This window comes from Rutilus rutilus, assembly GCF_951802725.1.
Source record: "Rutilus rutilus genome assembly, chromosome: 9".
Classification (NCBI taxonomy): Eukaryota; Metazoa; Chordata; class Actinopteri; order Cypriniformes; family Leuciscidae; genus Rutilus; species Rutilus rutilus.
Genome location: NC_140223.1, coordinates 26,360,160 through 26,387,633, shown reverse-complemented (window position 1 = coordinate 26,387,633; position 27,474 = coordinate 26,360,160). Strand labels below are relative to the sequence as shown.

Here is a 27,474-nt window from a genome sequence, read left to right as displayed (position 1 = left end):
ATGATGTTATACAGCATCTTGATAAAGCCTTGACTAATATTTGACGTCAAATTGATATGAAAGTGTCTGCTGGGAATATGCTGCTTTCACGTGCTATCGGAGATTTCGTACCACCACTTCTGAATTCGTGGTACGAGCTCATCCCATTCAAATTTTGACTTAAGAGGGCGTTCACGTCCAATTTTATAACTAGAAAACTAGTAGGCTACGATAATTCCGATAGCACGTGAAGGCAGCATAAGTACAATTGCTTCCTTGTTTGTGTCATGTGATTACATAATCTCTTTTCATAACTGCGCTTCCGTGAAGTTCAAAGGTCCAGACGCCTGTAGGTGTTTAAATACACGTTCAACAGACAACATCTGTGGTTAATCCGGCAGTGAGAGGAGTCACTGATTTATAGGCTACTGTAGTTTCCTTTTTTCCACTTACAAACACAATGGAGCAAGGGGGAGTAAACAATGTGACTGTTTCTCAGGGAGTTCGTATGCTGTTCAGTCTAATGACTCCTAATGAATCATCATTCGCCACTGTACAAGAGGTGCCGAAATATGTTAATCAGGTAAGTCTGACGTCATTATTTAAATTGTGAAAACAAATACTCTATGCCTAATAACAACAACACACACTCATGCATGGAGAGAGTTCGACAGAGCTTGCACAACAGAGCTTAAATACATGTGGTTTTAAAAAAAGTATTCTGTTTTACCACGTTTTACAACTTAATTCGTGTTAAAAGTTGTGTTAAATGCACAAGTAGGCTATCGTGCAAGAGTGCCTTGGACAAAAACACAGTAGCAAGCATCATACAGTGAGAAGTACAGTTCTGTATGTGATAAGCTGTATTAAATAAGGACAAAACAACGATGATTGTAAAGATTGCCTTTCACCTTTTGTAACCTTTTGGAGTGTTGGGGGATTTTTAATATTATGCTACTTACTCTGCCAATTGCCAAACTGCCAATTCATATGGTCAGTATATTAGTGTACAAAAAATCTGTAGCTTAATGGTTTCTTCAGTATTGATAATAATGCTTTACCAAACACTTTCAGACACTCTGACATGATGCTCTGTTTGACTTTAATGGAGACTTCACCCATGTTTTCTTACAACTAGTCTAATTCTAAGGATTTAAATGATGCCTTAATTCCACATTGTGTGGTTTCTTGATTTTCATCAATTTGCAAAAACAGTGAGCATCATGCCTGCAACAATTGGAAAATAAGTCTGCCACCTGTTCGGGTTTTTAAGCCCTGCAGCAGGGTGCTCGCTTCTCACATTTTAACAGACCCATGTGTGTGTTTTTTGGTTTGGCTGTACTCAAATCAACACATGTTTGTTATTTGAGGTAAAACACTCACATTTTTACAGGCCTCCATAAACACATGAATAGAGAAATTGCAATTAACCACACTGCAGGAATCCTAATTGTTGTAATTCTGTCACAAACACACACTTGTTAAATTGCCTCGCTCGCCATTCCTGCAGAACTTTATTTGAAGTTTCTGTCTCTTGATGTGTGTGGGTGAGAGAATAGAAATTCTGTTTTCTTGTCTCGGTCAATACACGGATTTGTGCTTTTAAGATTTTAGATATTTTCTCCAATCAGTTTGATTGAAAACTGTCATTGCAGTCCCATTGTTAGACAATAAATGTGTAGTTGAAACGATAAAATCTCATTAAAAATGTTGTATTAGAAATGTGTATAAAGGCAGTTTAGTTGACAGTGCATTCCTTAAAAACAGTTTTGTGATTTGAAAACAGTTTTGTTTAAAGTCCAGAATATGACCAAGAAAGCTGAAGAAAAAAACCTAAAATACTACCATCTGCTTCACAAATGTTATTTTTTCCCCTGGTGAGATCTGAGTCCACAATCACAGCTTTATATACAACTATTAACAATTTTTGCAAGCTTAAAAAATGTTACTGCAGGGCTAAATAGTTGTTTTCATTTAGTTTTTATTATGTACTGTATAGTTAAAAACATGCTAATAACCGTTTTTCAAATTTTCAAAATTGAAGTGCACTTGTTCTTTCTAGTTTTGTTGCAAATAAAGCACCTCATTGAAGTTAAATATCGAATTACATGTAAGTTGAATTTCATATAGATTTCATAATAGGTTTGTAGTTTTTGGAAGCTTCTTATTCATTGCACTAGCAGCTCAAGATTCGCTGCAGTCGGCAGCCAGATGTGTCCAGGTTTGCGTGTGATAGGGGTTCCCTAGTGTTCTATCCTGCCTCAGTTCACATGTACACACACACGTCGAGTTGCACCTGTAGATCTACTCTATGCGGTTAAGCCCCCCTACACACACACACACACTCAGTTCAGTGTGCGTGTGTTTTCATGTGAGAAAGTGAGTCTAGGGTTTCACACTGTGAAGAGTGACCCAGAGTTCTGCCAGCACCACATCTGTTAAGTTTTTAATTAGTCTTTTGTGATTTGCCCTAGGTTTTGATGGGTAATCCAAGTTCAAGAAATCCTGAACCTCAGAACCAAATATTTAAAGTTAAACCTTGCTGGCAAATTATAATTTTGAATAATGTGTCTGGTGTTCACAAGATGGACATGATTGTTTAGAGAGCCCGTCCTTACAATTCCTTACACTCCAATCCAGCACACTTTACACACACACACACACACACACACACACACACACACACACACACACACACACACACACACACACACACACACACACACACACACACACACACACACACACACACACACACACACACACACACATACACACATATATATATAATACATATTATTTTCTTTTATCCCATGACTTTGCTACAGAATCATTGCACATACTTTATTTATTTACTGACAGAGGTCTAGTGTGTTGAATTTTAATGCTTAGTTTATCATGCATTTTTTTCTGGCTGTTACAAAAAGTCATGTGCAACACTTACAAAAGGCGACTTATTCTTTTATGTTAAGATGGAGCACTTAAACGTTTCCATGAAATGTACTAGAGTCAACAGTATATAATTATAATCATTGTTATGCTGGTGTTTATTCACTGCTGGATTTTTGTGTGTTGTAGGCCACACCATATTTCATTGGTTTGATAATATTGGAGATTGTGTTGGGATGGTTAAAGACAGATGGCCCTCGCATCAAGATCAACGATTTCATCACGTCTTTGTCCGCAGGGATGATGTCTCGTCTGCCTCAGTGAGTTGACAACAACTTCCCAAGTGTCAGATTTACCTCTCAGAAATGGCTGTAGTTATGAATCACAGGAAATTATTGACATGTCTTGGATTTCAAAACTCAATTTTGTTGACATTCATACTGTTTATCAGATATCACTTGACCTTACAACGAGATTGTGCACTGTTTTGAGCACTGAATGAAATTGAGAACAAAACTAATGCTAGTTAGTTAGCATCATGTTTCTCTCGTGCAGTAATCATAGACAGTATAAGAAGGCAGTAATAGACTCCATGACATGTTTATCTGCTGGTGAGCTCTGCTAATATGACTTAATTCAGCTCTCTGTGTGTCTTTCTCAAGGCTCATGGTGAGAAGTTTGGAGGTGTCGGCTTATATTTATGTCTGGAACAACTTCCGTTTATTGGAGCTTCCCTGGGATTCAGCTTGGACGTGGTGGCTTGCGTTTCTTGGTGTGGACATGGGATACTACTGGTTCCATCGATTCGTCCATGGTATGTGGATATCCTGCCAAATGCACTGCTATTATATCCATCCATCTGCTTTAAAGGAGTTCGCTGAATGTAAAAACGGAAGGTCATAACATTCCAAAATGTACAGGGTGTGCTGCTCTCATCTTGTGAATTTTAATATGATTTAATTATTTAATCTAGTACTAATAGCATTTTTACACATTTCAGTTCCAACTGGAATAGGAGCCATCATTTTCAAAATCCTTTCATTCAGTTTATAGTGATATAATGAGAAAAAACAACGAGTGCCATAAAAGTGGTCCATACGACTTCTGAAGTCGTACGGTAAGTTTTTGTGAAAAACTGAAATTTAGGTCATGATTCACTGATAATCCTGCCGGAATTAAAAACATTAACTGAGTTTTTCATTGCGACGAAACTAGCTTTTGAACATGTTTAAACTAAAGTACTGTAGGAAGCATTATTTGTTTCTGAAGTCATTTATGGATGTTAGTTTTATGTTCTTGGCACAATGGCCGGTGTAGTTCCATGATAATGTTGTTTTGACCCCGGTGTCTTCAAGGATCGTATGTCTTGCTACATTTGCAAGTTCATAACTTGGAAAAGCAACTGTTTTTGATTTACCTCAGACTCTACGGAGTTTTATTTTCCATATTTCAGTAAACACATTTATATACAGTATAATCTGTCTTCTGTCCAGATGTGGAAAATGCATCTTAGATTAAATGCCTTTTTTCTGGCCTTGCATATGAAATATCAATCTGTCAAGAAGTAGGCGATTGCAAAAGACACTTATGCTTGCATAGCATGAGAGCTCAGGCAGAGAGCCGTGAGATGTGTGTCCAAACAGAGGATAACGTTGTCACAGCTGTAATCTTTGAGTGCTGTGGTGTTTTTCTTCTTTCTTCAATAGCAGCCGTCACAGAATAGCATTGCCAGTAAATATACTTTTGTTACCATACTGTAGATTGTAAATCTGCTTCTCAACAGTTTGAGATGTTTGATCTTGCTCTAGAAGTAGCTCTCCGGTATGCTGGAGAATATGAAATCCTAATCCTACTTTTGGTTTACCAAAATACAATGTTACAGGCTGTTTTGTTTTTTTCCTCAAATGCACATTGCTCAATAATTTGCCCCATGTCCTGTTCTATTCCACAAGTAAACATCCACTGTGTCAGAGCAGAGGCCAGTGCATTGACTTCAGTTTCTTCCGAATAAAAGAGGTAAAAGCAGGCCACTGCCCCTCGCTTCTGAAGTACGCTCACCATATGCTACACCAATTCCATCCATTTGGGATTTAATGTTGATACGATGGCAGGATGTTTTTTTTGTTTAATTACATCTCTCCAGACTTCACTTGGACCCCTAAATAAAGTGATGAGGTGCTTGTGGCTGTCATGTTATGTTTTCCATTGTCCCAAGTTCTTGCTCTGAGTCGGAAATGTCATTTATGTCAGAGGTCTCCTGTGCCCAATTTGTTCTTTTTTGAAGTCAAAGGAAATTATTTGTCTAGTTTTCTATTCCATTGCTGTCCAAGATGACTTCTTTTGGATATGGTATGGTTATAATTCATAAAAGACCCAGACATAATGGCCTTTCTTTTAAGGATCGTAGTTAGTTTAGCTGTTATACCTTTGCAACCAGAGAATATTACTGAGAGAAGAATCGGAAAAGTGATCGCAGTAACAATGGGAATCGTAAGGGATTCCGTTTCCAGGGAGTCTTTTGACCGTTTCATTATAAAAAACTGACTCAAAAGAGTCATTTGCTGATTAATTTGACTACTCTGGTCATATTTATTTTTGTTGAGTGAGGGCAACTCAATAGAACGTTTCTTGTTCAAAATAATAAGGTTGTCATGTCATATAATTTTAATAATATTTAATTATATTCTATTGGTGTTATCAGTAAGATAAAAGTTGTAATTATCACATTAAACTTAAATGCAACTATATAGATAATTTTTTTTTTTATGTCCATTGAGTGTAAAATATGTGATTGATTATTTTCAATGACCAGATTATTTTCAATGACCAGAAACCTGTGAGCAGCAGCTCTCGGACTAAACCACATGTCCACCTTTGTTATTTCAGATTTCACTTCTGACCACTAACTTGAGAGGTTAACAGCTGGTCTTAAGGTTTAGCTAATGATCTCCGAATATTTTTCATACTCAATTTTGGTTCAGTTGGCGCACAAAAGCTTTTATCTAAAGCTCTATTCTTTTGGGACTTGTAAGCTGTAAATCTTTATTCTATTTTATGGGCATAACAGCAGAAATATGACCGTTATAAAGCTATACTGACCCTAATTATTGCCATTGTAAAATGGGAAACATTATTTGATCTTTTTTATGAATTTCATTTTTTCCTTCACAGGTCCTTTTTTGATACTTGCATGCTAAGATCTGTTAAAAATGCTGTAATTTAATATCTGTAGCATTTAAAATTCGTATTGTACAGTAGCAACCCAATTTTTGCATAATTTATATGCAAACTGCCCTGAATGACATTTAAAACTAAATTCAAGCTTAAATTTAAGACCGATTTGTAAAGTAGTTGTTTTTCCTTGTCTGAAGTAGCCATTTAATATAGTTAGAAATTCATGTCCTCATGAATCAAAGGCTGCGTTTGGCCTTGGTGGCTTTTGATGTTGTCCAGGCGTCTGCGTCTGCTTCTGCGTGAGCTATTTGCATGCGTCCATTCTGCTCTCTTCTGTCATGCTCTGTCACATTTTTTCCACATGTTGCCTTATTTTCCAGTTGCCTGAAAACCTTTATTGCGACTCTTAGTGGTGTTTGGCCTTTCCATGTCTTCCTCTATAGCGATGCCCCACTCCACTGTAGCGGGCTTTCCGACCGCACGGTCGGTTTTGGCAACGTAGGCCAGACGAGGTTTATGGTTTAGCCCGGACTAGGTTAATGGTCTTCTAGATCCTTTTACGCATCAAGATTTTTTAAAAATCTGTAGACAGAGAAGTGTATAAAAATAGCTGCGGTCCCCAATGTGCAATATAGGTAATGCGGTCGTTTGCACTGTCTACATGTGCTTTTGTTTTAAAACAAAATTATCACAAAATTGGATCGTTGATATTTCATATAGAACTCAGAGTTGTATTTACACCATTTACCCAGTGTGTTTTACTAGTGTGTGTTTTACCATCAGTAAACAACATAATCATAGGCACCACACTCATTGGCGTCAGTAGGAGAGAGATTTAATGTGGCCGGCTCGTTGACAGCAGTAGTAGCTCTGTTTGCTCTGCCGCTCTCATACCAACTGTGATTCAGGTCCCCACATGCTACTATTTCCAACGAGCTCCACCAAAACCTCAGCTTAACCCTCCATTCAGGAACTCTGAAGCAGCCCAATGGGCTTTTGACATGAAGGCCATGGTGGCTGCTGCTGCATTAGGGCTCCATCAAGTTAGTCTTTCATTTCTCAGTTTCATGAGTCATGAGCAATGACAGATGTACGGTGGGCTCCAGAAGTCTGAGACCACATTTGGGTTTTACTACTTTCAACTACTATCTACTGTAGTTTAAACATGGAAATAACATTTTTGGATTGTGAAAAACCTAAAACAAAGAAATGCTGTGAGGTCAAATTAATGAGAGCTATGAATAAGATTCTGCACTTTTTCTTGGGTCACTAATCAAGCAAAATACTTCCATTTAAAGCACAAGATACACTTTGTATCCTTCTTAAATATCATGATGAACACAATCATCAGGAACACAATCATCAAAATGTGTTTGTGCAAAAGGGACAAACCAAATATGACATTCTGAAATTCATGTAAAGTTAACTTTTCACATTATTAAATTAGTTCAAATCAGAACATTTTTACAATTGGTTTCTAGTGGACCCTGTTGTCTATTTTTCAGATTGAAAGTTCTTTTTTTTTTTTTTGTAAATATTTCATTGCATCCTCAATTTTGAGAAGATTGATTTTCCTACAGTAATGCTGTCAGGTTGGATTGCTTTTAATGGCAGACTCGCTTAAATAACCTTAGTTTTGGTGATTAGTTTGGCCTAAGGTTGCATTCTGTGTTTCCTACAGTAGATGTGTAGCATGACGTCTTTAGATTAATTACAAGTCCTGCAGGTCTTTGGATCTGGAGTCTTACTTGTAAGCCCAAATTTTGTAAAGCAACATGCATTTCAATTCCCTAATTCCCTCTCCTTTTCATTCACTAGAGTCACATAAAGACATTTGAATAATGATAGTTTGGAAAAACATTTGGTTTGTCCAAGGAGGATATTGTGTGGGTTTCTAAGACGCGTTTTTATCTGGTGTGCAGTCTAGCAGAAGTGTCATATTCATGCCTTTTTACTTTATTTTGAGGTTGAGGTTAGATGCTGTAGGTTTATACAGAGGGTCATAAAGCTGGATAGAAACTATAAACAAGTTATGGAAGGCATTACGTAATGTTACATTCTTTATCACCTCACACCGTTCAATGTTTTTCAGTGGGAAAGGTGTTTATTGCACTTGAGCCACTGGGTTTTCCAAAAGTAAGCTTTGATCATATTAGAAATGGTATTTTGTGGCTGTCATCGTTGGAAGTGCTTTGGGCAAAATGAGTAAATATTACGACTGATGTAACCTTGTAAAGATGCACAAAGGAAGGATGTTTGGAAGGTTTGACTTTATTTGCTAATTTTTTCATTTGTAACTGGAATCAGAAAAGTTATGAAAAGAAAAAAAGTTAGCATTCTCCAGTAGCAAAATGTTGCAGTAGCACATATGTTTACATATGCAGCCTCCCAATATCATGTTAGGGATACATTAGTGGCACACGTTTAGCGTTTACGCAGACGCCGGCAGTTGTCAAGACAAACAGATCACGTCAGTGCCGTCCCAAAGGAGGCCGGGACTGGATGTTATTGTTTTCAAAAGGAATCCTCTTGGTGGAAGGCGGCGGGGTTTAACCCCAGGCCACGGGGGCTCCATAAATCTTCTCTTGCCTCTGGAAGTCCCCGGCCGTGCAGGTTGGAGGGCGTACAAAAGAATCGAACCGGCCAGGATGTGGAGCCAGCCAGGGCTGAAAACCAGCACCCCTGGGACACTGCAATAATATCAACAATGTACAGCAAATCAGCCACTTGTGTTTGTAGGCAAGTGTGTGCATATGTAGGTTTTGGATGAAGCCAAACCAAGCCAGTCTGTGGGATGTCTCTTGCTGTGTCAAAGATTTTGTCCTTCAGGATAGGAGTCTACCTCCAACATATGCCATGAGTGAAGTAGGACTAGGAAAAAATACAGATTTTCCAATGAATTGCAGAGTTCCCACGGGTCCTTGAAATCCTTGAAAGTTTGTCAATCTGAAAAATACAGATAAAAATCAAGACCCTGGAAAGGTTTTGAAAATAAACATACATAGATACAGGTCCTTGAAAGAGCTTAAATTTATTTTGTGCAAGAAGTTCCCTGGAAAAAAATCCATATTTATCCCTCCGGTCTGCTAAATGTGTAATTTTACCAACACTTCGTGGCCTATGCATACTAGCTTGCTTGATTTACGTTAGTTACGCACATTTATGCGTTAAGTGTTTCCCGTGTGAGGTACTTTGTGTTGTACATTGCCATGACGTTCACGTGCGCACAAAACTACTATGATGGTACCTCAACGGACACACCGTGAAACATTGCAAAAATAGGCTGAAACGATGTAACCGTGCTCTCACTTGAATGTGTCCCCACATTAAGTCCTTGAATTTGAGGGTATTGGACCTGGAAAGTCCTTGAAAGGTCCTTGAATTTGAAATTAACCAAGGTGTGGGAACCCTTTTTGAACTTGATTTTGACTGTTATTCTTAAAGGGTAACTCTCGCCAAAATGCAACCTAGGGTCTTTTTGTTAATCTACCCAAGGCAAACTTTCGTTTAAAAGCATAATTAGAAGGGAAACGCCACTTTTAAGTTTGACCGTATTTTCATTTCGGTCAAATTGCCTTTTGAATGGGAGTGCTTTGGGCACTTCTATGATAGCATCAAAAATAGCTATTTTTAAAACACTAAGAAGGCTCGACACAACATGAAACTTTGCTCGAAGTATCATCAGAGGCTCTACACATGAACTCGAGCATTGAGAACATTGTTTGTGTACACAGAGTTCGGAGATCGACTATTTTTGACTGTCAAAATGCTGGCGGACACAGCTACAGTGAGTTGTTCAAAATCTTTCTTTTAGTAAACTCTGTGTACACAAACAATGTTCTCAATGCTCGAGTTCATGTGTAGAGCCTCTGGTGATACTTCGAGCAAAGTTTCATCTTGTGTCGAGCCTTCTTTGTGTTTTAAAAATAGCGTTTTTCTTTCTTTCTTTTTTTATGCTATCATAGAAGTGCCCCGAGCACTCCCATTCAAAAGGCAATTTGACCGAAAACGAAAATATGGTCAAATTTAAAAGTGGCGTTTCCATCCTAATTATGCTTTTAAACAAAAGTTTGCCTCGGGTAGATTAACAAAAAGACCCTAGGTTGCATTTTGGCGAGAGTTACCCTTTAAAGGTAAAGCATGTAGCTTCTGCGACACTAGTGACACTTAGCGGAATTACAAAAATAAAGCAACTGTGCAAACGTGCCTTCTCGCGTTAGGCCTCCCCCAACTCAAACATCCCAAATACAGTTCTTAAAGGAGAACTCCGGTCAATTTTAACATTGAGCTCATTTTTTTGTACATTTGGAGTGCTGTCAGTACAGAGAACAACGACAAAAATCGGTGTTGCCTACACCGAGTTATCCTCTTTTTAAAATTTGCACCCTGTTGACTTCAATGGGGCAATGTTTAAACCTGCTTTTAGCCTCTTAACATCCTTGATGTGTCATTACAAGTGCACAGGTCATGTGAGTGATTCCTTCGGAGTGAACGCGGGTGAATCTGACTGCAGTAGATGTGAAAGATATTAATAAAAATGATGTTTATTCAGCCAGCGCACATACCTGTATTTACATCCTGTTTTCGGTCGAAGTCCACAGTAGTCGATTGTCGAGTTCACGCGCATAGGTTTAGTACCTATGATCACGCTGTGTGATTACCCTATGTGCGCTGGCTGAATAAACATCATTTTTATTAATATCTTTCACATCTACTGCAGTCAGATTCACCCGCGTTCACTCCGAAGGAATCACTCACATGATCTGTGCACTTGTAATGACACATCAAGGATGTTAAGAGCCTAAAAGCAGGTTTAAAACTTGCCCCATTGAAGTCAACAGGGTGCAAATTTTAAAAAGAGGATAATTCGGTGTAGGCAACACCGATTTTTGTCGTTGTTCTCTGTACTGACAGCACTCCAAATGTACAAAAAAATGAGCTCAATGTTAAAATTGACCGGAGTTCTCCTTTAAGGGTGTGTGTAAAGGCGTTTCTCAACAGGTAAAGGTAGGCTACCTTCAATAAAAGGTCCAAAATGTTAGGAATACTTTTATCTGTGTTGCTTGGTGTCATGATTAAGCATGTATGTATGATGATGCTGTATTGAAGCATCCATTGTAGCGCGTTGCATCACAATGCCCAATCGCATGTGACCTGTTTAATCCTGCAGTCTATAAAGAATGAATAAAAAATGAAGTGTATTGCAATATTATAGCAAAGTAAAAAAATAACTTCTATTGCGTTGTCCCTACAGGCAGAAAGCAATATCATAGCACAACGAGTGTAGTCTGATTCAAGAACAAATTAATTATTTTAAACCTATACTTTTAGTGAATCGAAAACATTCAGCACAGCTGTGTGATTCACGAACAAATGACAATATTGTACCTAAAATGTACAGTAAGATTACTCTATATTAACATATTGTTTAATTAAACCATTTTATAAGAGCAAAATCGCTCCTGCATTTGCGCAGTTTATCCGAATACCAGCCATGATTATTCATGTGCAGTGTAATTCAAAATATACCACTCTTTTTTACAAATGTCTCCAGCAGCAGTTTTGACTGTCAGCAAAGACATTGTGAAGTATTGTGGTGACAGACATGGGTTTGTGACTGTTTGTGTTGGCATCTTTTGTTCGCTGACAGCTTGTCCTCTCTGCCCAGACGTTCACAGTTCACTGATAACCTGAGTGACATGGCATGCAGTCTCTCTCCACGCTGAGGCTCAGTGAGGCCCGTGGCATCATGTGGGGCCTCGACACTAGAGCTGAGGAGGTATTCACATGTTAGATGAAAAGGGAAAACTCAATATTTAATGCATGTGATGAAAAGAACTTGACTGCCAAGTGTTCTTGGTCTCTTATAGTTTTTATAAATAGGTTGTTTGAATGTGCACATGTGTAGCACATTTAAAAATGCATTAACATATTTACAAGTAGAGAGATTTCATTTATTTTTCCTTTCAAAATGTTTCGGCAGTACACTTTAAAGTGTGCACTGTAATGCACAATGGTATAATCAGTGTTTTTTTTCTTGTTAGTTTAACCATTCATTTTATGGGGCTTGTGTTAAGGCCTCTCACCCTCATATCTACTATTACAGCACAGTTATGTACTGTAATGGTAATTGTACACGAGTCTGTATGTTTCTGTTCCTGTACTTTGCATCCATACCAGAGTTTATAGATAAGAACCTATTTAAGAACAACCTTAAGGTGAAGATTTAGTTTTCCATAAAAATGTACATAAATGTCTTAATTTCATTCATTCATTCTGAGAATGGCATGACTTGGCTTGGATATTAATTTGCATAGAGAATAGTAGTTTGCCTTGGGCCAGTAAGTGTCCATTAGCAGATTTACATTTTACATTAAATCATTTAGCAGACGCTTTTATCCAAAGCGACTTACAAATGAGGAGAACAATAGAAGCAGTTGAACTAACAATCTAACGCAGTAAAAAAAATAAAAAAGAATAGATATAGATTAGGAGAGATGCCCCAGCAAGCACCAAAAGCACCCAAGTAACCCTAGTTGATATCTCTCCTTGAGTGTTGAGACCAAACTAATGCTTTTCTTTATCCATTTATAGTACATACTGCTTTCTGTGCAACTAGATGTTGTTTATCCCTGTATTCTTGAGAAAAGAACAGAATCTCTGTGTCTGAGCAGACCGTGGTCTTCAGGCATGATGGGAAAGTCTTTTCTGTGGCATAGGTTCTCATCATTAAAGCTCTTCCCCTCTGAATACTGCCTGCCAAACTATGCGGCTTCCAGCCGAGGCCTGCGCACGAGGACACGGATTGCAATGAGGCCTAGCTGAACATACTTCCTACCAGTGACACCCCACATCAATCTTACACTGCTCTGCCCTAGGAGGTGAAAGCATGGGCTCACACACTCTCAAACACTGACTGGAGCTCTGCGGGTGTGTTTTGAGAAAAAACTCTGATTTCATCTCTTGATTCAAAGCAGAAAGCTCTAAAGAGTGTTATTTATAACAAAGTAGTATTAGCTCTTGCAATACTTCATTTAAAGTGTAGAGACAACTATAAATAAACTATTGGAACATTTTTCTGTTGGTTTGAGAATCCTGACACGGCGACAACTGATGTTTGAAAAACAGTTTTCATTTTCATACACACTCAAAGCATCTCTTCCTGGTCCTGTTATCTGGATTAAGTGGACTGGTTGAAGTTGTTTTCTCAATGGAGAGCTTTTGACTGCTCACTTTGCCACTGGCCTGGTGATTCTAACATCTCAGCAGAGCCCCACTGGCGGGGAGGAAGGTTTTGTTCTTATGCTCTCACCATGATGTGTTTTTTCAGCTGGATCACAGCATTTCACCGGGAACTTCACCAGCTCTTAGATTTGATGGACCTCACACTTACACAAGGCCTTCGACAATCTCGGAAGAAAAATCCTAAAGAGATTTGACAGTGTTGGTCATGTCATTAGTGCTGCTAAGTACGGCGGTCCTGTAGACTTCATTGAAGGAGGAACCCAAGCTGTATCAAATGACCAGAATATCAAGGACACTTGAGGGTGGACTTTTTTATTTCTTTCTTCTTTTTTTTTTAACACTGTGCGTTTTCATTAGAAAATGTAAAAACAAATAAGAAAAGAAAAGAAACCATTCCAGACTCCACAGAAGCCTGCAGTTGCTGTTTGTTCAATTTATTTTATTTTATTTCATTACATTTTAAATTGTATTCATTTACATTTTTTTATTAAATTTTTTTATTTTAAGAAATGTTAAAGAATATTTCCATAAGGAGTCTCATTGTGATTGGGTTACTTGTTCTTACTCCTGGTGCATATTCAGAAGCATGCGGGCAAATCTTTCTGCCAAAAAAGAGATCGGTGGCCTGAATATGGCTCTTAGAGTCTCTTTTTTTTAGTTTGCAAACTATAGATATTCTTGTATCAACTATTTCAAAACACGTCTAAAGCCAAAACATAGAAATTAGTCCAATTCATTGCTGCTTATCATCGATTCAGATTCTGCACATTATTTCAACAATGTCACTCAGCTATCTTTCTCCTTTTTTGTCGTTTCAGAGTTAAACTTCCTGTGGGCTGCTCATCAGGTTCACCACAGTTCTGAATACTACAATCTGTCAACAGCTCTACGCCAATCTGTTACTCAGCAGTTTTCCTCATGGGTATGAAGTACCTGCATCTCCCTAATTAACCTATGATAATTTTGGCATTATGCATGATAGATCACATAACAGTTATTAGTTAATGAGCTCTAGCCGTGTAGCTAATGACCTATTATGAAGTGATAATATTTGATGTGTTTTATCAGCTGTTTTACCTTCCGTTGGCGCTAATGGTCCCTCCGTCAGTGTTTGCAGTGCACATACAGTTTAACCTGCTGTATCAGTTCTGGATTCATACTGAGGTACTGTGGATTTGTCATTACTAATGGTTTAGCACATTTAAAATCTTTTAGTGGCACATTATAAGATAAAATGAAGCCATTTCTTTGCTCTCAACTGTGTACTTTCATAGCATGGTAGACTTAGTTTAGCCATTTTCAAAACTCTAATCTTTTGTAGGTTTGCAGTTTTGCCCGTTCTGTGGTTATGAAAACCACACTCAATCATAAGTAATGAGATTTTGAGATTTTATGAAATATTCCAAACAGAAGCTTTACATTTGCCATTTAAATGGGCTTCAGTATCGGCTTCACATTCGGGGATCGTTTGGGAAATGGATTTGGAATCACTTCCATCTTGTAGAGCTCTATTAGTGAAAACAGTCTTCACGTCTCCAATTTTCTGAGGGGTATAATTTATGCTCCCTTTATAGGCTTTTTTTTGATGTCATGTAATTTATTGGCGTCGAATTCCCAGCCCTCATCCAACATTAGAACGCGAGTTAAGTCGTGAGGGAGCTCTTTTCTTTTAAGATAAAATTCAGCTGTTGCCAGATCTCTCATTACATGGAAATAATGGCCCACTGAAATACGGTGCTCACTTATGCTGAGCTGTTCCCATTTTGCAGACGTCAAGAATCAAATACTTAAGTAAAAAACCTGATGGTCAGCCCTAACACCTGCGATATATTCTCCATCTAGCTGAAATGGATGTTTATAACCTGGTAAAATAAGGCTTTGAATGTGTATTTGTGCATTTAACTCGCCATAAAGCTTGCGCATAGACACGCACACTTGTATTTATGAGTGTGTGTTAGTAGACTTAATGGCTTCTTTATTCTTCTTCTAATCCAATGTAATGTTTGTTTTACATCCAATCTATAAATATTGTTCTTTCCATCTGGAAATTTGGCCACCTTTTTCTTTCTGTAGTTAGCAGAGTTTCGACCGAGCTCATCAGATAAGAAAACACTGTATTAATGATGTCTCCAAGTACGTTTGTGAACATCTGAACCAGTCAAGGTTCCACAATCCCTGAAGAGCACATTTCTTCAGCATGTAATGCCAAGATAAAGACAAGGCACTCAATAGGGAAAATTAATCACATGTTGTATGTAAGACTAATATTACGATTCTGTCTGCCTGTCCATATGAAAAATGTCAACGGAGGACAATGGGCTAACCCATGATCATTTGTCTTTGGGTGTTTTGTCTGTGGTTTACATACTGAATATAGGAGTGACCTGTTGCTGTTGCCCTTTTGTGCATTAAAGGAAATAGTTGTTAGTGAGCCTTCACCCAAAAACGAAAATTCTGTCATCATGTACTTACCCTAATATCATTCCAAAGCTGTATGACTTTATTTCTTCTCTGGAACACAAAATAAGTCATTTTGAATATTGTACTAGTCATTTTTGTCCATGTAGGTTTTCAAATAATAATAAAAAAGGACACAAAAGCACCGAAAAAGTGAAGAGAAGTCCTTATTAATCGTTAATCTTCCCCTTCGGTAAGCCGTGAACCATTGTGAATGGACCTTTGAATCAGTGAGTTGAACTTGGGTACCAGATCGGTCAGATTTGTGAACAAATCAATTAAATAGTTTTTTGTGAACCAGATCAGCTGATGTCAAGATTGCCAGTTGAATAACATTCAAATTTCTATGTGTTGCTCACGTAAAGCTATCATATGACTTTGAATGTAGAGCACAAGTCACATATTTTATGGTGCTTTGCATAATTTTTGGAGCTTGGAAGTCTGTAAGAATATTATCTGTGACCTTGTGCAACTGTTTCTATCACTAGCTGGTCAAAGATCTTGGACCGCTGGAGTGGATCCTAAATACTCCCAGCCATCATAGAGTTCATCATGGTAAGTGTTATTAACTTTGACAGTAGAATTGCATTGCACTGTTCCCATAATGCAATGCTATTAGTTTATCACTGTGGGTCAAAAGCGAAGCCTATTTTGTCATGTGACATAAGTAACACTGTGTTAATACTTCATATACTTTGTATGAGAAAAAACGGTGATGCTGTAATGACTAGTCATTATATATATAGTGAATCATTAACATTTGACCATGCATTCGCAGGGCGAAATCCATATTGCATAGATAAGAATTATGCAGGAATTCTTATCATATGGGACAGGATGTTTGGTAAGTTCTGTCGGTATATGCTTTCAAAATTTCGACCAATAGGTTGTTGTCTGATTAATGAAATCAAGCCTGATCTGTGCCCTAGTGGCACATGCATCCATGCATTACATTCATGTAATCTTTCTACTGTCTTTGGGAATAAAAATGGCACAAAGTACAAATTAGTAGGGTCAATTATAACTTAAAAACACAAATGATGATCTGTCACTTTTTGTGAATTGTACTCTACTATTGTGATTTACAATAATCAATAATTATCTGCTCTTTTCCATATAGGTACTTTTACTCCTGAAAGTGATAAAGTTGTCTATGGTCTCACACACCCAATTAACACATTTGAAGTCTGGTCTGTCGAGGTTGGTACACCACAGCTGTGAAAATAGATTTATTTATTTTAATGCAATTCTTAATATTTTTTTACTTTTTATTTTACAAATGTATTGAAATATTAATAATAGTAATACTAATATTACAGTAATGTTTTTAAATTATTATATTTTTGTAATACTGATCTCTTTAATCTAAGATTTAAAAAGTATCCTGTTTTTGAGTTCATCTTTGCATTATGTCTGTTTTGGGGTTAGTTACTTTACTATGGTATCATTGTAACATACATGGGCTCAGTGATCATATTACGTAAGCAAAGTTTACATCATTTATAAACAAAATGTTTAGATTAATATACCCCCTCATTCTATCAAGACCTTTGACTGGTGAAAATATCAACACTGGAGATGAATTGGGTTTCACATAATGGACTCTAGTGTATCAGACCAATCTAATTTTAGAGATGTAAATATCTGAGCAGAGTCAATGGGAGCCGGCTTCTGCTCACATTACCGGGCTAGTGGAAAAGCCATGCTGTAACCATAACATTATTACTTCACTTTAAACATATGGCTCAGGAGAGGTGAAAGAGTTCTGCAAAACCAAATGGAGGTTGTGTTTGATTATTTTTTCTCTGCTCTCCTGTGGCGGTCCGGAGTAAGAGCGGTCTGATGTATGTGACAAAAAGCATTTAGACACGAGGACTAGATGATGATGAATAAAATGAATAAGAAAAATGTTTATCTTTTGGTGAAATATAAACTGTGCAAAAAAATTAAAAACCTGATTGTGATGAAAAGTCTAAAATACAAATCAAAAGGATAATATTTCACGTCATAGTTGAGTGAAAAGTTTTTGGGTAATGCAGCATTAAAGAGGTTGCTTAGTATAACGGCTGCATGTGCCATGTATGGTTTAAACACTCATTCTTCTTTTCTTTCCCCTCTCAAGTTCCTTTATTACCCGTACCTGTGGCAGAGGTTCTGGGAGGCTGAAGGAATTTCAAATAAGCTGTCCGTCATTCTTAAAGGGCCAGGCTGGACTCCTGGAAAGCCAAGACTGGGAGACATTGCTGATATACCCCAGGTGGGAAACTTACTCCACTATATCTTACTATATTCTGATAAAATGGTAGACCGAAATTAATTGAAAATGTACTTTCAATTCTAATCAAATTCCTACATTTCTAGGAAATTTAAAATTGAATGAAATAACTTGCTGTAATTTAAGAACTCATAAACATTATATATATTTTTATAAATTTGTATTTAATTCATACACTGCCATTCAAAGGTTTGTGGTCAGTTTTTATATTTTTTTTATTTTATATTAAATTAATACTTCTATTCAGCAATCATGCATGAAAAGACTTTTACATTGTTTCAAACTTTCCACAAAAAATATTAAGTAGCACAAATGTTTTCAACGTTGATGATAATAAATGTTTCTTGAGCAGCAAATCAGCATATTAGAATGATTTCTGAAATATCATGTGACACTGAAGACTGGAGTAATGATGCTGAAAATTCAACTGGAAATTCAAAATCACAGGAATAAATGACATTTTAAAATATCTTAAAATAGAAAATAGTTATTTAAAAAAATATAATGTGCTCAACCAATAGTATGAGTTAGGGACAGGACTATCTGTTTGTCCGACCAATGGAGTTAGTACTTGAACTAAAACTAAAATTTCACCTTTATCTTTAAATTGGAAATTCTTTTGTTCCTTGCCTTACTTGTCATTTACTACCTGCTGTTTCTGTAAAAAGAAAAGAGGTCACCCAAATGACTCCCTGAGTTCTCACATAAAAACAAACTCACGTTTCAAACAGGCTTTACAAGTGTGCGCCGTTGCCAAATGAATCTTAACCGCCTTTGTGAGCCGAAGCACAATAGGCTCATTTTCACTCGTCTTTAAAAAGCGGGCTTTTTTGGGCCTGATCAAACAGCAGGCCTGCGACAAGGTTTTAAAGTCTTCTCATCAGGAGAGCGGCGGTTTGCTTTGAAACGCGTCTGACTGCGCCACATACTCACAGACGCAGTTTCACACTCTGAGAAAGCCTCTCACTCTCTCTCTCTCTCTCTTTCTGTCGTTCTCACCATGTTACAATTAAAGCCACCTCAAAGTAGGCCCTGGTGATCCTAAACATGTGGAGAGAGAAGGAATTTGACAGAAATATCTTGAAAGGCCTTCGGTGATGCAGACCGGGGTGTGCCTGTTGTTTCTCCTGTGGAGCGGAGGAGAGAAGGAGCGAGGGAGACCGGCTCGGATGTGTTGATTTCTGAGGGAAAGCAGAACACCAGGGTTCTGGTGTGAGGGGAAACCCACACGTGTCTGCAGCTGAGACAGCCTCAGGAGTTCTTTGGAAATCAACAGTGATCAAATTCTCAGTGATTCATGCCTATACAACTGATGTATGTAGCAGAGTTATTTTAGGTTGGGATCCAAACAGTGATGTAATTTGAGTTAGGTAGTCAGTCTGGTTTTTCGAACATGGTAGTTGGTTTGTTCCTGGTCCAAGGTAGTCTACTAGCGCTAACCAAGTTGACCTTGGTCCTACCAGCTCTGATCTACAATCTAGACCATTTTAACCAATTGATGGCTCTAATTTACTTGGAACAGCTAGAAAGAAACCATGTACAACTCTCTACAGTCTAAAAAGCATCTGAAAAATACCAAATAAAATAAATAAAAATAATAGTTAAAAAAATAATCTCACAGATAATGCTATCATTCTGCTAAGTGGTAGCCAAAAAAAGTGGAAAATTGTTGTTTATAAACATTATATTTGAATTTATTTAATTTTTTTGAGGTTTTATTGGTCTTTCTCTAATCAGATTACAGGAGAGGAAAAGCCTTACGATCCAGCATGGTCCCCTTCGATGCAAGCCTATGTGTTCATACAGTTCATACTTCTGTTGGATGTATATAACAACTTGTTAATGGAGCAAACGGTAGGTACCTGTTTTTTAGTTTTTCTTCCCTTTCACCATTGACATCAGATTTTCCCAGAAATGTGCCCGACTGAAATATCAAAGCTATCATCTGTATGCCATCTTTCATTGTCATCTACAAGATCTTTTAAAGGCTTTTAATTTGCTGTGTGGTTAATGCTACCTCGCAAGGTCTATTATCAACCTCAGTCTCTCTCTCATTATCCTAAAAATCCTTAAATAATAAGGCCTTTTACTAGGCCTTAGTACAGACAGAATACTTTGAAGTAATCTTTGTCTATTATTTTTCAACCCCCCCCCCCCCGTTTAAAAACAGAGATGTTCAGTTGCCCTTGTCCGTTATCCTTGGAAGTCCATGTTCTCCAGGCATAGTTTTGGTTAGCCAGAATATGTGGCCCCACCCTGCCTCCCCACTGAAATGAAACGGCCTGTTTTCCTGTGATTCCTACCTCTGCGGTGCTCCTTTAGTTGTGGCTCTCGGTGAAGTGTCTCCTGGATCCCTCTCTGGCTCCACCAGCAAATAAAACAGCCGGTCATCGGTCCAGCAACCAACACAAGTCCTCTGACGAATTTTCCAGCTCCCTGGGAACCTATTGCAAACTGAGGCCTTCAGACTTAGCAATAAATATTGTAAAAGTGTGTATTTATATCTCTTTGTCCGTTTGCATTCACAAGTGATGCTACAGCTCTGTTTAGTGGCTCTTTAAAACAAGGAAAACATAATTTTTTAGTGTTGACCATGTGATCTTTCAATTGCATCATCCATGCAGGGCTATCAATCCTGCTGGATGTTTGACTAACTGTTCATTATGGAAGGTCTGTGCACTGACCTCTGCTGAAATGCAAATTTCGGAAGATGCCCCCTCCCTCTTCCCCCCTCTGCCCTCTTGCTCTGTTATTTTTGAAACTGGATATGTAAAGGCTTTAAAAATTAACTAATCAAAATAGATTTTTTTTTTTTTTTTTTAATTGTTGAAAAATGAGCCAGCGCTTCAGGGCTGAGGTCTGGGATCTGGAGTGAGTCACACAGGAAAAAGTCAGTAATTGTTTGCTGGTGTCATATCAAATATGTTATGAAGTCACCCGCTTGACTTATCTGCTGCTGAGTAAGGTGGGTTAGCAAGGTCAAGAAAACCCTCATTATCATTGTTCCTTGTATTAACAGCAAATTATCACCAGATTATGATTTCAGAGTAAATCCATTCATAGAGGTGTGCCAATTCAGATTTAGATGATTCTTCCCTTATGGTCGGCCTTGAGTTCTTGGAGCGTCCTAGTGGTATTACTCAACTGTCCTGACACCTTAATGTGTTAGGCTACTTGTATTTACCTGTGTTGCATGAAGAAATCTTTCTATATTTTGACTGAATTGAGTGAGACATAAGGATATTTCTCCAAATCCTGACCTAAATTATTGTTCCCTCAGATGCATTCTGAGATTACTGTACTTCTCATGACTGCCTACGTATTACTTTCTCTAACCTGTCTGGGATTCCTGATAGATCAGAGGTACGGCTATTTAATTTAATTTAATTTAATTTAATTTAATTTTGTTTTATTTTATTATCTTTTATTTATTTTATTTATTATTTATTATTTATTTATTATTTATTTTATTTTATTTTATTATCTTTTATTTATTATTTATTATTATTTATTTTATTTTATTTTATTTTATCTTATTTCATTTTTTTTTTGTGGACTGGACATGATGGAGCATGATTTTTCCTATTGGGCCGACTTTTGAAAATTAATGTACTGTATATGCAAAGTAAATATGGACGCTATATTACTAAACAGTACAGTAAAAAGTAGAAAAAAATAACATTTTCTTGTACCTTTCTTTCAGGGCTAATGCAGTTGAATTGGAAATGATGCGATGCGTTTTGATAATGGTGCTTCATCGGTTTGGTTACATTAAACCTCTGGTGCCTCTTTTGGCTTTTCCAACTGAGGTAAGTTTGACTGACACATGCATGGCATTATCACAATCTCTATTAGGTATTTCCATCTTCAACAAGATGCTCTTTGGATTATTCTCAAAACATGCTGGATAAAAGAGGGGCAAATTATCCACTGCTGCAGCATTCTGATTTCTCAAACGTTTTACTCAAATTGTTATGCTGAAGTAATAGAAATAGATGGTTTCTTACTAGTGGTGGTATCAGACTTATGTATATGTGTTAACTTCATCCTAAATGCATGTGTGTCCGAGTGCGTGTTTTTCGGATCTGGCTCTGTGTCTTGCTGCACGCCTCGGTGATGTATGACTCCAGATGCATGGCCCAATTGACCATAAAATTGCTGTGTGTGTGTTTCTGGCACTTGCAGCGTGGGCCGTGCATCTCAGCTGACCTTTCATTAGTGCGCCACCTCTCTCTTCACAGCCCTCCCTCCATCTCTTCTCTTCTCACCATCCAAGCTTTATGCAAAGGCAGTGTTTCTGGAATCAATTAAGCATGTCTGCGGCTCGCCGTGGAAGACTGATTAGATTTACACAAGAGCTGAATTGCTCATTTTACTGTGAGAGCGTGCATCTGTAAGCTCAGGTGCTGAAATCCCCCCAGAACAGTTTTACACAAAAGTAGCGTCATGTTGGATTTTTGTGTCCATGTGAACTGTGTCGGTAATAGATCGCATACCAGGGTAAGAGTGTCCTTTCCTTTACATTAGTCTATTTGCAGCAATGCCATCATAATCCTTCAGAAACGTTATCAGTTATCCTAAAAATTGCCCACTCATTCCAGCTTTTGTTTATTTCAGGTAGGGGATGATATTCTTCCATTCTTGCCTGTTTTTTTTTCCATTCCGTGTTTTTCCACCCATCAAAGCTAATATTTGTCCTCCTCTCAAGGGTGAAACAAAAATTACACCACCGCAAAGACCCACCCCACTTTTTTGAAGGGAAAGGTTAAGATAATATTATCAAGATCAGCTTCACACAAAAGCTGCAGTCAGCTTATCTTTCCACAGCACCTGACGCCCCCAGCACACTGCAGGAGAGGAGCTCTGGAGCTTGAGCCGGCATTACACTGATAAGAAGAGCGTTAGCAAGTATTTCAGGTGATTGGGAACAGTTGTTTCCACTGTTAGTTCTAAGTTGCCACCAGTGAATTGGTGGTTTGTGTATTGTTTGCGATATCTTGAAAAAGATAGGATTACAGCAGTGCGTACAGGGAAAGAAAATCATTTAAACAAATATTTTTTTCTATCTTTTTAAGTGATAGACATAGCGGAAAAGTGACAGGAAATTGTTGGGAGAGAGAGTGGGAATATTATATTTCAGACTTGAACCTACATTAAAATAGCCAATTTTTTGTTTTTGTTTGCAAATTTATCTAGCAATTTGACTTCTATTGTAATGTTTAGTATATGTTAATATAACATCTATATTTACATTCATGCTCACTAAGCCAGCATTTATATGATCAAAAATACAGTAAAAACAGTATTATTGTGAAATATTATTACAATCTAAAATAATTGTTTTCCGTTTGAATATATTTTAAAATGTAATTTATTTCTGTGATGCAAAGCTGAATTATCATTACTCCAGTCTTCAGTGTCACATGATCATTCTAATATGCTGGTTTGCTGCTAATTTTTATTATTATTATTATTATCAATGTTGAAAATAGTTATGCTGCCTAATAGTTATTTTAATAAAAAAAAAAAAAAAAAAATCTGGATTCTTTGAATAGAAGTATAAATGAACTTTTGTAACATTAAAAAGTCTTTACTGTCACTTTTGATCTATTAAAAGTATTAATTTCTTTAAAAAAAACGACAAACAAACAAATAAAATCATACTGACCCCAACATTTTGACCCTAGTAAATTCATTTTTTTAAATATCCAAACCACTGGAAAATATCACGGTTCTATTATTTTGGTATTTTGATTAAAGGCATTCCTGATATAGAAATATGATATATTAACTAATTTATTCGATTTATTCTTGACGTCTGTATTAACAATGAGATAATCGGTAGCAGCATGAAGATCGCCTCTCTTGATTGAAGAAGGCTAATGCTGATATAGAGTATTCTAGATCTTTCTGTGGCTTCAGGTTGCTAAGCAAGCTGCCATGGTGAACAGAACGTTCCTTACAAGCCTCGGGAGACCCATCCATCTTGGACCTTGTCTCAGAATTCCATTGAACTGATTTTCAGAAAGTCCAGTGAGAGTCACACGAGGCTGCCACGACGCCCTTCACCCCGGCATCAAAGCGTTTGGAGCCGGACTGAACCAGGCTTCGGTCTCTCGGCTTCATTTCAGAGAATCAGCCCTTCTTTGACTGCCAAAAACAGTAGGGGGTTTCAATAATAGGTCAGCACTGCCACCCCGGACGAGAACTCGGACTGTTTAACAGGGTTTTTCTTTTTTTTTTCTATGGCTTTGTGTGTGTGGAAAGCCAATGCTTCCTTTATAGTAGCTATTCCAGTAATTGAATTTTAGGTTTCTCTTAGTTCCTAACTTGGAAGCAGTGTTCATTACTGACATGTGGAGTGTACAGGTTAAAAACGCCCCCTCACTAGTCATACATCACAAAGGTGACAGCAGAGATTTAGCCCAAAAGTGCAGCTGCCCTGAAACCTCGGCTCTTTGCTTATTAAACTCGAGTGTGAATGTGTGCTGTTGTTTAGAATATATCTTTGTACTTATCTCTAGTGCTTTTATGTGTGTGAAAGAGAGAAACAAGCTGAGGGAGACAGAAAGATAGACACAAGAGGTCAACTGAGAGGCAGTAGGAGAAATACTATATCAAAACATACACATCCTTGTGTTTTTCCACTTAAAATAAACCTGTGAAGGAAAATTGGAGGGAAAAAGCCTTTTAAATTGATTGAAACAACTGGCATTTTGTCATTTAACCCTCAGTTGCTCCTCATTTAAGGTCACATTCATACTCCTCATGGTCAAAAGTGGCCCGACACCTCAAATGTCATTGTTTTTTCTCAGTAAAATCAATGTAGTATAGATTTTGAGGGAATTTTATGGTAATATTTATGCCATAATTATGATACTTTTGTTTCTGTAATATGTACAATATACAGTATAGAAATCCTTGATTTTGTGTGTGTGTGTGTGTGTGTTCAAGAGCTCTTAAGATAATTTCTCAGCAAAATTAAACTCAGGTTAGACTCAGGTGGCAGTACAGACCGACGGTGTAGAACAAAGTAATGTCTCAAAAGTGAATAATTCTTGCATTTATACTTAGTAGAGCCTTTGTCCAATGCGATTCCCCAAAGAAAAGTTGTAGTATTGTTTAAGATATTTCTCCTAAAAAGTGAGAGAACTGTTATGTTGAGATGAATGCCGGAAGTGAATGCCGGAAGCAAATCTAAGCAGTCTGAGACACATTTGAGATTTTAAAGGCACACTATGCAAGATTTGTACCTTAATATAACAACTTCGAAATCATTTCGATGGTAAACGAACTCGTAGTAGGGCGAATCATCCTGATAGCAAAGCAGGGGGGGGCCCAGCAATGCAGCAATGCGAAACCAGCAATGCAGGTTTTGAGAGGTGGCGCTCCGACAAATCTCGCGAGAATCACGACTTGCTTTACGGCACGACGTCACATACATCAGCAACATATGAAGCAGCCACTATGGAAGACACTAGCACGCATTTCAGACGTGAATCATGGCAGAGTCGACGAAGAAAACGAAGAAAGCGCGGTCGGAAGAGTGCAGAGGCGGCTCTGCGTGAGTGCTATTTACGACAGTAACGTTAAATACAAGTACTCCACACCGACTCTAGGGGTCGCTGTTTGAGAAAAACGGAAACTGTATAGTGTGGCTTTAAAGGTCACAAGAAAATCTGAGAAGCAGAAGATGAGCAAAATGCATTAATAATAATAATAATTAAAGCTGCAAGCAGCATTTAGTGGGGTTCAAGCTTTGGAGGCCTTTAAGCACATAAGGCAATTTAGTGAGTTTTCTGAGTTTTCGTTTAGGATTTACAGGCTTTTCAGTGTTTTTTGCCATACCCATTTTCTAAATGATCCTGTTATGGCTACCCAAAGGGACTGGTTTGGTTCCGATCGGGTGAAAAACCCGGGACTAGTTCGCAAAAGTAGGTTTTGGACAAAATGTGACATAGCAGAAAATTGTTCCTGCCTAAATCGAAATTGGAGATACACATGGAGATACCTCCATACACATGGAGGATACACGCCTCGAGCCAGGGATCACAGTGCTGTAAGACACTAGGACAAGCGGTCTAGGAGTTATGAGCAGTTTCACGTTTTTGATTGCTGTAGCGCCACCTATGGGCCAATCGGGGTCATACTCTGATAGGTTCTCCCCAAATTGAGGCCTACCATCTGGCCAGGTTTCAAGTCTCTAGGCCTTACGGTTTGGCCTGCACGATGCGTTTTACGAATCCTTACAATTACAATAGGGTTTCAGCATTTCATGCTTGAACCCCTAATAACTTTTTTTCTTAATAATTCTATGAATAAGGGTAAACAACATGCATTGTAAAAATGGCAGTGCCATTAGATGTGTGGAATCAGGTAGCAGGAGGTCAGGAAGCACAGAGACATGCCTTTCCCTTTGTCTCTCTCTCTCTCTCTCTCTCTCTCTCTCTCTCTCTCTCTCTCTCTCTCTCTCTCTCTCTCTCTCTCTCTCTCTCTCTCTCTCTCTCTCTCTCTCTCTCTCTCTCTCTCTCTCTCTCTCTCTCTCTCTCTCTCTCTCTCTCTCTCTCTCTCTCTCTCTCTCTCTCTCTCTCTCAGAGGGAAACAGCTGTGCTGCTCCTGAGGAAACTATCGTTATTTATTTCCCATCGGAGAGGTAGTTATGATAGACAGAATATGATTTTGGACTCTGTTTAGAGCTCGGATGCAGTTTATGATCTTGAACGCAAGGAAGGAGGGGCAGTTAAGGTTACAGCTTTTTGGAAGAATGTCACTTTTGGCCTGTTTCCACAGTGGCTTCTGTGAACCTCAACTCCAAATGCATCATGGGAGATTATTTGGCCACATGCTTGACCTTTTGGCTTTAATTCTTTTTTTTTTAAATGTAGTATTCTCCTGGTGTGTGACATTTTAGGGCTCTCACATTCAATTGCAAATAAGATTTTAACCTAAATACATTGAGTCCACAGTGAAATTGTAACAAAATCATAATGCATTACATTGTATTACAATAATGCAATAATTGCAATAATGTATAACTCTTCAAACACATAATTATATTAAATATTTTACTAAATTAAATTTGAAATATGTAACTGTTTACAGAAAACTTGAGTTTGCCTATTAATATGAACCTTTTTTCAATTTTAATTGAAATATCTGTTTGTTTTCTGCAGGCCTTTGTCTTAATCTCTGCAGTCTACTGGAGTCTACTGTGTGTGAACCAGCTAACTAACAGGATGAAGAAACAAAACTAGATAAGACACCATCTGACAAAAAATAACCTGACACATTGCACAGTTTTATGAATCCGTCTTTTTACAAATTTGAGACCGATTTTGGTTTGAATGAAGATATTAACACACTAAAGACATGTATTGTAAAGACAATATGGTTCTAACCAGCTTAAAATTAACTTTTAAACCGTAAGCACATATAATGCTTGCAGTAAATTAAAC

General features: G+C 37.7%; 1 protein-coding gene across 1 annotated transcript; it reads left to right on the top strand.

Moving 5' to 3' along the window:
• The first annotated feature begins 274 nt into the window (after positions 1-274).
• On the top strand, positions 275-27,474 carry agmo (alkylglycerol monooxygenase). The gene is made up of 13 exons (XM_084418727.1): positions 275-562; positions 3,058-3,188; positions 3,531-3,682; positions 14,106-14,209; positions 14,356-14,451; positions 16,233-16,299; positions 16,523-16,588; positions 16,865-16,944; positions 17,867-18,001; positions 19,757-19,873; positions 21,300-21,382; positions 21,723-21,828; positions 27,193-27,474. The coding sequence occupies exons 1-13, from the start codon at positions 440-442 to the stop codon at positions 27,271-27,273; spliced, it is 1,341 nt and encodes a 446-aa protein (XP_084274853.1). The 5' UTR covers positions 275-439; the 3' UTR covers positions 27,274-27,474.

Coding starts and splice junctions, on each gene's coding strand:
- agmo (XM_084418727.1), top strand. CDS start 440: ATGGAGCAAGGGGGAGTAAACAATGTGACTGTTTCTCAGGGAGTTCGT. Junction 14,210..14,355: donor CTCAGCAGTTTTCCTCATGG/GTATGAAGTACC, acceptor GTGTTTTATCAG/CTGTTTTACCTTCCGTTGGC. Junction 16,945..17,866: donor TTGAAGTCTGGTCTGTCGAG/GTTGGTACACCA, acceptor TCCCCTCTCAAG/TTCCTTTATTACCCGTACCT.